This window comes from Anomaloglossus baeobatrachus, chromosome 3, assembly GCF_048569485.1.
Source record: "Anomaloglossus baeobatrachus isolate aAnoBae1 chromosome 3, aAnoBae1.hap1, whole genome shotgun sequence".
Taxonomy (NCBI): domain Eukaryota; kingdom Metazoa; phylum Chordata; class Amphibia; order Anura; family Aromobatidae; genus Anomaloglossus; species Anomaloglossus baeobatrachus.
The window spans coordinates 569,471,315-569,484,907 of record NC_134355.1 but is presented as its reverse complement, the minus strand read 5'-3'; the positions used below and the strand labels follow the sequence as shown (position 1 = coordinate 569,484,907).

Here is a 13,593-nt window from a genome sequence, read left to right as displayed (position 1 = left end):
GATGGGGGCATATAGCAGGATGGGGGTATATAGCAGGATGCCAGTATATAGCAGGATAAGGGCTTATACCAGAATGGGGTACATATAAAAGGCAGGAGGATCATTACCAGGATGGGGTACCTTAGTAGAGAATTTGGGGACATTACCCCCATAACAATGTCAGTAGCAGATCTTCGCCCCATAACAGTGTGTCATGACCACATTTTTTGCTTAAATTTTTTTTCTCATTTTCCTCCTCTAAAACCAGGGTGCGTCTTATGGTCCAGCGCGTCTTATAGTCCGAAAAATATGGTGATCACTGCTATTCTGTGGATGCAGGCTTGTGCTAATTCTTTTTTGTCTTCAGATAATCCCAAGAAAACTCAATTATGTTGAGATAAGGGCTGGGTGGCCATATCATCACTTCCAGGATGCCTTTTCTTTTTCTTTGAAGACACTTCTTAATTACATTGGCTGTATGTATTTGACTGTATGACCTTGGTTGTATATATATTCATGTCTCCACTGAAGCCATATGATCAAAAAATGTGCAGTAACTGAATAATACAAGAATCCCCTTAAAATAGAAATTTTGCATTCCTTTTGTGACATTTCTCGTTTTTGACAGTTTGTTATTAAATTATATTATTTTGACTATCTTAGGTGTTTGACTATTCATTTTACATGCTGTATAAAATGATGATGTAATAAAAAACAATGCAAATGATATTATCATCCAGATTTAGCATCATGGTAAATTTCATGCATGGAATTACTCATTAACATCCAGACAATACTTTATTTGTCTGCAATTAAATACCGTACATTTTAATGAATCCTAATAATCAGCAACAGAAATACCCATGTGTTTTCCGGCAGCTATCCCTGTGTGTTCTCATTAATTTTTTATGTTCCTTTAATGAGTTTCTTTTATCTCTCTTAATTTCTCCTCTAGGACTTACACCTTTATTTTCTTGGAGATATTGTATCATATTGTTGTTATTGTAACTTCACAATGCCATGAGGATTGGAGGATTACAAAACAAATTTAGTATTTTATAGTAGAAATCCAGAAACCTTGAATATTTTAGGTTCTGATATTGCTTTTATACCTGTATCATACATTTCATTTAATTATTCATGTTTACTGGATCTATAGAATTGTGGCCCAAAGGCTAAGGGGTGCACCTAAATTTGGTACAATAGTGATCAGTGTTGATAATGAAGGAAGAAAGTGAATTGGGGCCATTAACCGCTTCATGACTGAGGACATATCGGTACGTCCTAAAGGATGAACGGGTGATCACTGCCGGCTGCTGCAATGAGCTGATTTGAACAGGGGTACTGGTAAAACAAATAAATAAAGTAAAAAAAAGTTTTAAAAAATAAAAAAAACCTAAAAGTTGAAATCACCCCCCATTTGCCCCTTTGAAAATTAAAGGGTTACAAAAATTAATATATACACATATTTGGTATCGCCGCGTTCAGAAATACTCGATCTATCAAAATATAAAATCAATTAATCTGATCGGTAAACGGCATAGCGTTACAAAAATCCAAATGCCAAAAGTACGCTTTTTGGTCGTCGCAAATTTTGCGCAAAATGCAATAACAGGTGCTCAAAACTTAGCATCTGCGCAAAAATAGTACCATTAAACGTCAGCTCAAGACATAAAAAATAAGCCGTCATTCAGCTCATATCCCAAAAAATGAGAGTGCTACTGGTCATGTAAAATGGCACAAAAAGTGCGCCACTTTTTTTGGACAAACTCCTGATTCTTTTTAACCTTTAAGATAAAAGTAAACCTATACATGTTTGGTATCTATGAACTCATACTGACCTGAGGCATCAGAACAACATATTAGTTTTACCATATAGTGAACACCGTGAATAAAATACCTCAAAAACAATTGTGCAATCACACTTTTTTTTTGCAATTTTTCCGCACTTGGAATTTTTTGTCCATTTTCCAGTACTCTACATGGAAAAATTCATGGTTTAATTTAAAAGTACAACTCATCCCACAAAAAAACAAGCCCTTATATGACAAGAGTGACTGAAAAATAAAAATGTTATGGCTCTCGGAAGAAGGGGAGCAAGAAACAAAAACGAAAAAAGGAGAATTGCCCAAGGATGAAATGAATGCAGATAGCTGGTAATAAGGGGGCTAGGAAAAAGTAGGCCAAAATATCCATAGTCCATGTCCTGGTCCTCTATGTTATTGAGTGACTATGGTATTTTGAATGACCTCATTTTTAGTTCAGCTATTTATTTTTAAGCTCATTTTATGTTGAACTTTATCAAAGAATGCAACATCTTCTACATACATCACCTATCCGTCTTTACAAATTCTTTGAGAACACAGTAATAGCAAACACCATCCAAAAAACAGTTGGTATTAGCAATGCAAAGACTGACTTGTATGAATATACGCAACTGCTTTGTATAAACTTGTGATATGAAGTCATTTTTAACTAAGAAGTACAATAATAAGGACAAATGGAAGGGTCCAAATGAGAACAGGAAAGTTAATAAGTTGGCCAAAAGTATCTTGCGTGTCTTCTCTTGACCTCGTGAGGCACAATGTAGGTCATCTTGGATTTTCGTCTTAAGTGTAAGAAGTATGTGCCCTGTACAAAATGTAATGAGGGCAGCACTAAGGAGAAACATCGATTCAAGCATAATAACCAATTGAATGTTCGTCCACGTGGAAACTGAAAACCCATGGAAACAATGTAAATCAGTACTGTTACGAAGTTTAAAAAGGAATCCAGTAGATCCTCCCCACACAATAATGCAGACCAAAATGCACACTGCGGTGGCTTTCTTAGGGGATCGCCATACTTTGGAGGAGAAAGGGAATTGTATGGCAATGTAGCGATCTATACAGATACACACGGATATGAAGATGCTACCGTACATATTGACAAAGTAGAGGCTTTCTAGGAATGTGCAGGCGCCAGCTCCCAGTGTCCACTTGTCCCCAACACCATACGCTTGTATTTTAAATGGAAGGGTTACGAGCAGCAAGGAATCAAAGCCGATTAGAGTGGCCATATACGTTGTGGCTTCTATCCACTTCTTAATCCTGAAAAGGAGCATCCAGAGGGCCATTAAATTAAAGATTAGGCCAAAGATGAACGTTGGGATGTAAATGACTAATTGGAACACTTGAACTGACGGCTCAATCCTGGTAATGTTGGACATATTGTGGAATACCTGCTGGAAAATATAAATGAAAATTTTAATAACACGTCTCGTCACACATGATGTAATATCCATTTTCTGCTATTGTTGCTATTTTCATGTTTCATCTCCCATGACTCTCACTGACTCCGAATTTTGGTCATCATTTGAAGAGAAGATGTTTGAAGGGGAAACTTTAATCTATTCCAACACATTGGAAAAGATCAAATTTTGGCCAATATGATATAACATGATATGACATTACTTGCTTTAACCCCATCCCATTATCACTTACATGTACAGGATAGCTGGGATAGACGGTCAATCTCCAGATTCAACAGCTGAGATTGAAAAAAAATCTGATTCCTTTTGCTTTAACCCTATCTGCAATGTTATCAGTGAAAACATGGTGCTAAGAAAGAGATTGGTCTCCATTTATCCAGGCACTGTCACTGCTAGCAATGCGATTGCTTGGGCTGCCTGAAAAATGGTGACCGCCACAGACTTATAAGGAGTCTCAGAGCGGACTAGTCAAGGTGCTGGTTAGGATATGTCTCATGTATGTTCTAACATAGTAATCCACAACTCCAGTCCTCAAGGCTTACCAACAGGGCATGTTTTCGGGATTTCCTTAGTACTGCACAGGGGATAGTTTAATCACCTGCACAAGTGATGAGTCCAACATGTGAATTGCTAAGGAAATCCTAAAACCATGCAGTGTTGGTGGGTCTTGGGTAGAGATGAGTCACCGCCCTAGTGTTCGAGTTCGGTTCGGTTTGTCGAACGGCGGCTTAGTTCGACAAACACCTTCGAACCCCATTGACAACAATGGGAGGCAAACACAAACACATACAAACACATGGAATACACCTTCTAAGGTGTCCAAAAGGTGACAAACAAATCACAAGACACCACAAACACATGGAAAAATGACAAGTACATATACTCATGCAAAAACAAGAGAGTTGGACGAGTAAAAGGAGGAGGAGACACAGATATAGGCATGTCATGCCTTTCTAAAATCATGTAAAAGATAGCAAGGGGACTCCAACTAGAGTCTCCCTTTTTTCCAAAAATTGAGCCACAGACACCACTAAAGTGGCATCACTTGTCCCCCAGTTGCAAACTTGACAGGTTGATATGCATGAAGCACATTCAAAAATCCACAAGCATTTACTCTCCCCAGGATGACACAGAGGTAGAAAAGTCCTTGCTGATCCATGACTTGTTCATCTTGGAACATTTTTAAAAAACAAGAAGGAAGAAGGGGCTCCAACCAGAGTCTCCCTTTTTTCCAAAAATTGGGCCACAGACACCACTTAAGTGGCATCACTTGTCCCCCAGTTGCAAACTTGACAGGTTGATTTGCATGAAGCACATTCAAAAATCCACAAGCATTTAATCGGGCTTTACACGCTACGATATCGTTAATGAATTATCGTCGGGGTCACGGTGTTTGTGACACACAATCGGCTTCATTAACGAGATCACAGTGTGTGACACTCATGAGTGACCTTAAACGATCGCAAAAGCAGTCAAAATTGTTTTCCGCGGAGAGGTCGTCCTGAAACAAAAAATCGTTTTCTGCTTATTAGCGATGTTCGTCGTTCCTGCGGCACCACACATCGCTGTGTGTGACACAGCAGGAGCGACGAACATCTCCTTACCTGCGTCCAACGGCAATGCGTAAAGAAGGAGGTGGGCAGGATGTTACGTCCCGCTCATCTCCGCCCCTCCGCTTCTATTAGACGCCTGCCGTGTGACGTCGCTGTGACACCGAACGAACCGCCCCCCTTAGAAAGGAGGCGGTTCACCGGCCAGAGCGACATCGCAGAGCAGGTATGTGCATGTGACGCTGCCGTAGCGATAATGTTTGCTACAGCAGCGATCACCACATATCGGCCATACGATGAGGGCGGGTGCAATCGCGCTCGACATCACCAGCAAATGCTAGCGATGTCGCAGCGTGTAAAGCCCGCTTTACTCTCCCCAGGATGACACAGGGGTAGAAAAGTTCAAGATGAACAAATCATGGATCCGCAAGGACTATTCTACCCCTGTGTCATCCTGGGGAGAGTAAAGGCTTGTGGATTTTTGAATGTGCTTCATGCAAATCAACCTGTCAAGTTTGGAACTGGGGGACAAGTGATGCCACTTAAGTGGTGTCTGTGGCCCAATTTGCTGGACAACAAGGTTCAACACGTGAGCCATACAAGGCACGTGTGTCACCTTGCCCCGAAGAGCCGCACCCAGGTTTGCAGCATTGTCGCACATGGCCTTCCCTTGCTGCAGGTTGAGTGGAGACAACCATTTACGAAACTCGGTCTCCAGAGCTGACCACAACTCCTCAGCTGTATGACTCTTATTTCCCAGACATTTCAACGTAAAGTCCGCCTGATGCCGTTGAGCTCTGCTGCCAGCATAGTAAGGAGGTGTGAGGGATTCCTTGTGCGCAGTCACAACGCTGGTGGCCTGACCAGACAGGCTTTGGGCGGAGGTGGAGGACCCAGATGAGTTTGAGGAGGCAGAAGCAGTGGAGGAACTTCTAACTACAGAGGATTGACGTACAACTCGTGGGGACGGCAAGACTTGTACAGCAGACCCTTCTCCATCTCTCACCATAGTTACCCAGTGCCCAGTCAGCAACATGTAACGCCCCTGTCCATGCTTACTGGTCCAAGTATCAGTGGTGAAATGCACCCTGTCCCACACAGAGTTTCTCAAGGAAGCGTTGATGTTGTGTGCGACATGCTGGTGTAGTGCAGGCACACCTTTCTTGGAGAAGTAGTGGCGACTGGGCATCTGGTACTGGGGCACTGTGAACACATAAGGTCTCAAAAATCCTCTGTGTCCACTAGGCAGAAACGCAGCATTTCTGTAGCCAACAGCTTGCAGAGGGTGAAAGTCAACCTCTTAGCTTTGTTACGGCTAGGAGGAAATGGTCTTTTATTTGTCCACATCTGAGGGACCGAGGGCTGGCTGCTGTGGCGAGACGGCGTTGAGTAGGGTGTCCCTGGAAAACTGCTGGTCTGTGAGGAAAGTGCAGGCGGAGACATAATGTTGCCTTCATCCAAAGTTGGTGCTCTTGATGTCTGAGAGAGCTTAACACCAGCACCTGTTTCCACTTCCAAAACAACTGACGACCTGCCAATCACACTGCCTGTTGCGGTTAAATAGGTGGAAGGTCTGCGTCGAAAAGCATGTGTGACTGCTGTCCCCACAGTCATAGAGGATGAAGAGCGCGCGGATGCATTTGAAGGGACAGACGGTGATTGGCCCGCTCCGCTAGGCCGCATTGTAGCACAATGAGCTTCCCACTGGGACTTATGCTTGATATCCATGTGACGGTTCATGGTCGAAGTAGTCAAACTAGTGAGGTTTTGGCCTCTAATTAGAGATCTACTTACAAATCTTACAGATGACATGAATTGGGAGATGCTTTGCGATGTCAAAAAAGGACCAGGCTAGGCAAGGCTTAGAGCCCATGCAAACTGCAGAGCCACCGCTACTTGTGCTCAGAGGAAGAGTTGTGGCTGAGGATGCAGTTGTTGACGTGCTTCCAGTACTCAGTCTCTGTCCAGGAAGGCGCAAGCTAACCTCGTCATTAGTCGCATCCTCCTCCACCGCCTCTGCTGACATCATCGACTGCCTGACTGGGTTGACAGTAAGTGGGATCTACAACCTCATCATCACCCTGTGTGTTTGCACTCCCCTCGTCCTCAGAGCTAATCTCTTCCTGCGGCGACCGAATAGTTAAGTTGCCATTCCAATCAGGTATCTGAGTCTCATCTTCATCAGAATGTTCCTCACTGTCTCCACCAAGAGGAGTTACAGTTTGGGAATGAGGGTCTACATTATGCTCAGAACCTTCTTGATCTGGACCTGAATCTGACTCAAAGCTTCTGGGCATCACTGCAGATTATTTCCTGGTCTGGACTCACTGTAGCTTTGTAGCAGACCTCTGATTCCCAGGCTATAGTGTGACTGAACAGCTCTGCAGACTCAACCATCTCTGTTACCCCATACTCTGCAGAGCGGGTGGAGACTTGAGAGCTGTTAGAAAGCAAGTGCGATTGGGGTGACAACTCAGAGGACTGGAGTGTTTCGGATGTTGAAGTTGGGGTGGAGGAGAGGCCACTTGATGGAGCACTTGAGATCCATTCAAGCATGTGCTTTTTTGTGCATCATCTACCTTTGGTAGAGTTGTTCGGTTCCGTAAAAAATATATCCCATCAGATTGTCCATGGAAAGTAGTAGACATCTTACTTTTGCTGGAAGATTGCCTTTCTTCAGCAGATGTTACTGTTGCTTTACCCCTTATCCCATGGACACAAACTTTTTTTCCCTTTCCAACACGCCTGTTCCCCTTTCCACCAGCATCTGTCCTTTTGCCACTCATTCTGTTTGTGACCAGATTGGACACTTAAAATGTCGTAGCAAAAATGGAGAGGTGGTTTAGATTGCAAAGGTGGTCTAGCTTTATTGACAGCTGAAGAACCAACACTGACTATCCCAGACAATGAACGTATGGCCCTAAAAATGACAGCACTTTTTGCAATTAAAATTGCAAAGCAAAAATGGACATGTGGTGTACAATGCAGAGGTGGTATAGTAAAATTGTCAGCAGAGGAACCCTAACGTAGTATCCCAGACAATGAAACTAGGCCCCTAAAACTGCCTGCACTTTCTGCAATAAAAATTGCGTAGCAAAAATGGAGAGGTGCTGTACAATGCAGAGGGGGTATAGCAAAATTGTCAGCAGAGGAACCCTATTGTAGTATCCCAGACAATGAAAGTAGGCCCCTAAAACTGCCTGCACTTTTTGCAATAAAAATTGCGTAGCAAAAATGGACAGGTGCTGTACAATGCAGAGGTGGTGTAGCAAAATTGTCAGCAGAGGATCATGATGACATGGATCCTAATGTAGTATCCCAGACAATGAAACTAGGCCCCTAAAACTGCCTGCACTTTTTGCAATAAAAATTGCGTAGCAATAATGGACAGGTGCTGTACAATGCAGAGGTGGTATAGCAAAATTGTCAGCAGAGGAACCCTAACGTAGTATCCCAGACAATGAAAGTATGGCCCTAAAAATGGCAGCACTTTTTGCAATTAAAATTGCATAGCAAAAATGGAGATGTGGTGTACAATGCAGAGGTGTTATAGCAAAATTGTCAGCAGAGGAACCCTAACGTAGTATCCCTGAAGTGCCTGAGCTGATGTAGCCAGACGCTGTGATATCAACCCCTGCACAGACTTGCCTAGCAACAATGGCTATGAATGGCTGTAATGTAGCCCTGAAAAGGGCTGAAATTCCAAGTAGTCCATAATCCCTAAAGCGCTGTGTAGATTGCACGGTATCTCTATAGCGCACACAGCAGCAGCAGCAGCGGGAGCGGAGCGGTGACTGTCACCCACCCGCAGCAGAGAGATAATGGCGGCGAAAGGGAAAATGTCATGCACAGCCTATGACACATGCCCTTGCTTGTCTGGCAAAAATCCACTTTGCTGTGTGTGTCTCTGTGATTGGTTAGGAAAAAAAAAAAGGTGATCGCCATTCTTTCAGCACTCAGCAGCAGCACTGATCTAAGCCCCGTCCCCCCCGCACACTATACGCTGAATTTTGATAATATCATTATTAACACTGACTCACAGTATTACAGTGAAAAGCCAGCTAGTAACTAGCTACGCTTTTTGGTGATCGAGCCGTTATTGAACGTAACTCAAACAGCCAAACTTGAAGCAAATCGTTCGATCTCGTCGAACGACTTGAACACCGACCAAAATCACTCGAATTTGAAATTGGCGAACCGTTCGACTCGAACATCGCTCAACTCTAGTCTTGGGGACTGGAGTTGGAGAACTCTGTCCTAACAGATGCCTGAATATTTTACATGTGTAGAGAATACTGTCATAAAATTAAAAATTGTTAAAAATAACCACATTTAAATGCAAAAAATACTATACATTTTTTTTTTTAAATAAATAATTTTATTTTCATAAAATAAAAAAAATAAATATATTTATATAGACCTACCTGTTGAGTAAAGTCGTGTCTAGCTGTAACGGTGAATGTCTTAGTTTCCTGCAGACATAGGAAGTCACTCTCAGTTCTTTGAGGACAGACTGAGTAAATTTAGAATACGTTGCTAAACTTTGTGTGAAGTGACAAATATCAGATCTCCAGTAAGCAGACAGGAAAGTCTGCAAAATATCTGATGGCTGAGGGAGTCCAATATATTATTCTGTATAGCTTTAACATGCAAAATTTTACTAGAACCTAATAATAAAATAGCTTAAAATTATTTGTATGCTATGTGGGTTTAATTCTTGATTTTGCAAAATGTGTGGTGTGGGAAACATGATGCCACAGAGTTTCCTGTTGATTAACTAAAGTTCCTCTGTTAAGACAACGGCATTGCTCAGATGCCAGTCATGATCTTAATTATTCAGGGTGTATAAAGTCCATACAGCTGCCAAAATCAGGGTTTGATAAGGGTTGTAACAAAACCGTAAGAAAACCCTTAAAAACCTTTTATTAGTTTTGATTAGATTCCCCACACAAAAAACACACACAAAGATACAAAAGACAAAAAGTGCTGCAGTGCAGAGAGGCGTTTGGTCAAATGCCCTATAAATTCCCCTACCTTGCCACGGAGGTTGGCACCCTAGGGAAACGAAATGGCGCCCCCGCTCAACGTCAGCTCACCCTCCTATCCCTGCACTATGCTAAAGTGCAGCTAGTCTGGGAATATAGGAGTGCAAAAAAATAAATAATCACTGCACTGCAGATTAATCAAAAAGGTCCATACTGTCAGGATAAAAAAACAAGAAACAGTTAAAAGGAATAGAGAGGGGTGTGACCCTACAGAGATATCAAAGGCTCATGTGGTATAGATGTAACAACCCCCAACCTTTATGATATAATGAATCCCTTAAGAGGAGAATCTGTCCACCAAAACAGATCGTAAAGTGCAAAAGTGCTATAGTTTATAGGAACCTTAAGGTGCTGTGCATATAGTTTATCCCAGTAAGTTAATCATATGTAAACCTTCCACTCAAATAATATAGCAACAGCATACAATCTTAAAGTGCTTTGCATATAGTTTATTATTACAGTAGTTTGGTCATATGCATACCTCCCAACTTTTCAAGAAAGGAAAGAGCGGCAAATTTTGACCACGCCCCTAGCCACACCCCTAGCCACACCCATTTGGCAGTTAGGGTCATTCAGCAGATGCCCCGGACTGTTCATTCATATTTATAGCAGTCAGAATTTTTTTATATTTCTGTGTCACTATATGACATGTTGCTTATTTGTGCCTATCAATCCGTGTTCACACGCTGCATAAATTCTGTTTCTTTTTGTTTTTGTCTGCACCAAACTACACAATAACAATCTTCTCTGTTTTTTCCATTTTTGCTGCATTTTTTCTGCCTTTTCTCCGTTATTTAATGCGTTTTTGGTTCAGATGTGAATCTGCGTTTTTAAGTGTTTTTATTGTACAGAGAAGCTTTTTCCTGCATTTTTTTAAGCTCCACATAGAAACCTCCAGAGAAACCCCCCCCTCGAAAACCGCAGAATTCAGCGGCGTCTTTTCATGGAATCACATCCACTTTACTTGGACAATTAAACACAGCAGAATAAATGTGCAAAGAAACAGCAGAAAAAAATGCAGCATTTACACTACATGTGAATATGGACTAATTGTCCAAGCAAAGTGGATGAGACGTCATCTCCGCCCCTGGTGCGTGGAAAGACGCCGCTGAACTGTGCAGTTTTGGTGTTTCTTTCTTTATAAGCTTCAGGATTCACATCAGCAACAAACATGTATCAAATAATAGGGACAATGTATAAAAAATACCGCAAACACGCAATGATCAGAGAACATTGTTATTGCACTCGTGGCGCGGACACCTGCAGAAAAAATGCAGCATTTACGCTATGTGTGAACACGGCCTCATTTTTATTACATTTTTTATGGGTTTTAATAAAGAAAAATAATAAATTGCGCCATTTTTTTCCCGCCATTTACCGATCCCCATAAATAATCTGATCGCTGCGTTGTTCGGGTCGTTATGATTACAGGGACACCAAATATGTCCATGTTATTTGCTGATTTGTGATGTTTATTATTTTATAAAAAAGTGTAATAAAATTACATTATTCTATTTTTTTTATTATTTTTAGTAACTTTATTAGAAGAAATAAAAATCCTCTTTTCCTCTCCCTCTAGAATACAGGACATAGAGATGCTGCTCTGTACAATGGAGCTGTGTCCTGTGTAATCTGCTGTGTAAGAGGCTGCATTGTAGGTTCATTTATGTGAAATCCTCCCTCTGACATCATCAATCCTAGTGGCTCAACAGCTAGAGCAGCTAGGAAAGCTAGGAGGCTGCTGGATACAAGTTTTGAACGTTGCTGGTTTGAATCCAAGGTGGTGAAGATAAAAAAAAAAAATTGTATTTGTAATTTTTTCCTCATTTCTTTATAGTAGTTTTATGGGAACAAATGAATCTGACTCTTTCACCTACATTGAGATACAGTATTTATCTACCTATCTATCTATCTATATCTATCCCTCTATCTATCTATCTATCCCTCTATCTATCTATCTATCTCTATCCCTCTATCTATCTATCTATCTATGATTCTATCTATCTAACTATGATTCTATCTATCCATCTATCTATCTATGATTCTATCTATGATTCTATCTATCTATGATTCTATCTATGATTCTATCTATCTATGATTCTGTCTATCTATGATTCTATCTCTCTATATGATTCTATCTCTATCTATCTATTATCTGTCGTGTATCTATATATCCCTCTATCATCCATCCCTCTATCATCCATACATCCATCCCACTATCATCCATCCATCCCTCCCTCTATCTCTCCATTCATCCCTCCATTCATCCCTCTATCCCTCCCTCTATCCCTCCATTCATCCCTCCATCCCTCCCTCTATCCCTCCATTCATCCCTCCATTCATCCCTCCATTCATCCATCCATCCCTCCCTCTATCCCTCCATTCATCCCTCCATTCATCCCTCCATTCATCCCTGTATCATCCATCCATTCCTCCCTCTATCCCTCCATTCATCCCTCCATTCATCCCTCTATCATCCATCCATCCCTCCCTCTATCCCTCCCTCTATCCCTCCATTCATCCCTCCATTCATCCCTCTATCATCCATCCATCCCTCCCTCTATCCCTCCATTCATCCCTCTATCCCTCCATTCATCCCTCCTTCTATCCCTCCATTCATCCCTCTATCATCCATCCATCCCTCCCTCTATCCCTCCATTCATCCCTCTATTATCTATCCATCCCTGCCTCTAATCCTCCATTCATTCCTCTGTCCCTCCATTCATCTCTCCATTCATCCCTCCATTCATCCCTCTATCCCTCCATTCATCCCTCCATTCATCCCTCCATTCATCCCTCTATCCCTCCATTCATCCCTCTATCCCTCTATCCCTCCATTCATCCCTCCCTCTATCCCTCCATTCATCCCTCCCTCTATCCCTCCATTCATCCCTCCATTCATCCCTCCATTCATCCATTCATCCCTCCCTCTATCCCTCCATTCATCCCTCCATTCATCCCTCCATTCATCCCTGTATCATCCATCCATCCCTCCCTCTATCCCTCCATTCATCCCTCCATTCATCCCTCTATCATCCATCCATCCCTCCCTCTATCCCTCCCTCTATCCCTCCATTCATCCCTCCATTCATCCCTCTATCATCCATCCATCCATCCCTCCCTCTATCCCTCCATTCATCCCTCTATCCCTCCATTCATCCCTCCTTCTATCCCTCCATTCATCCCTCTATCATCCATCCATCCCTCCCTCTATCCCTCCATTCATCCCTCTATTATCTATCCATCCCTGCCTCTAATCCTCCATTCATCCCTCTGTCCCTCCATTCATCTCTCCATTCATCCCTCCATTCATCCCTCTATCCCTCCATTCATCCCTCCATTCATCCCTCCATTCATCCCTCTATCCCTCCATTCATCCCTCTATCCCTCTATCCCTCCATTCATCCCTCCCTCTATCCCTCCATTCATCCCTCCCTCTATCCCTCCATTCATCCCTCCATCATCCATCCATCCATCCCTCCCTCTATCCCTCCTTTCATCCCTCTATCCATCCATTCATCCCTCCTTCTATCCCTCCATTCATCCCTCCATTCATCCCTCCATTCATCCATCCCTCCATCCATCCCTGCAGCTGAATAATCTGCTTCTGGTGTCTCACCTGCAGTATAGAGGTCAAGATAACAAAATCTTCCTAATGGTTTCAATACAGGCAGTAGCTCCGTGGTAAAGCTGCTGCCTTTGAAACAATGAACTCACAGTTCCACGAGTTCGAGTCCTGGCTGCCCCCGAAAATCCAGAGCCGATGATA

The 13,593-nt window shown here is 42.4% G+C and overlaps 1 protein-coding gene across 1 annotated transcript; it reads right to left on the bottom strand.

Annotated features, from left to right (window-relative positions):
* Positions 1 to 444: 444 nt before the first annotated feature.
* LOC142295568 (G-protein coupled receptor 55-like) lies at positions 445 to 9,248 on the bottom strand. Its single transcript, XM_075338676.1, has 2 exons — positions 9,204 to 9,248; positions 445 to 3,202 (listed from the first exon to the last, which is right to left on the bottom strand). Exon 2 carries the CDS (start codon positions 3,185 to 3,187, stop codon positions 2,309 to 2,311), a length of 879 nt encoding a protein of 292 aa, XP_075194791.1. The 5' UTR covers positions 3,188 to 3,202; positions 9,204 to 9,248; the 3' UTR covers positions 445 to 2,308.
* Between the last annotated feature and the right edge of the window lie 4,345 nt (positions 9,249 to 13,593).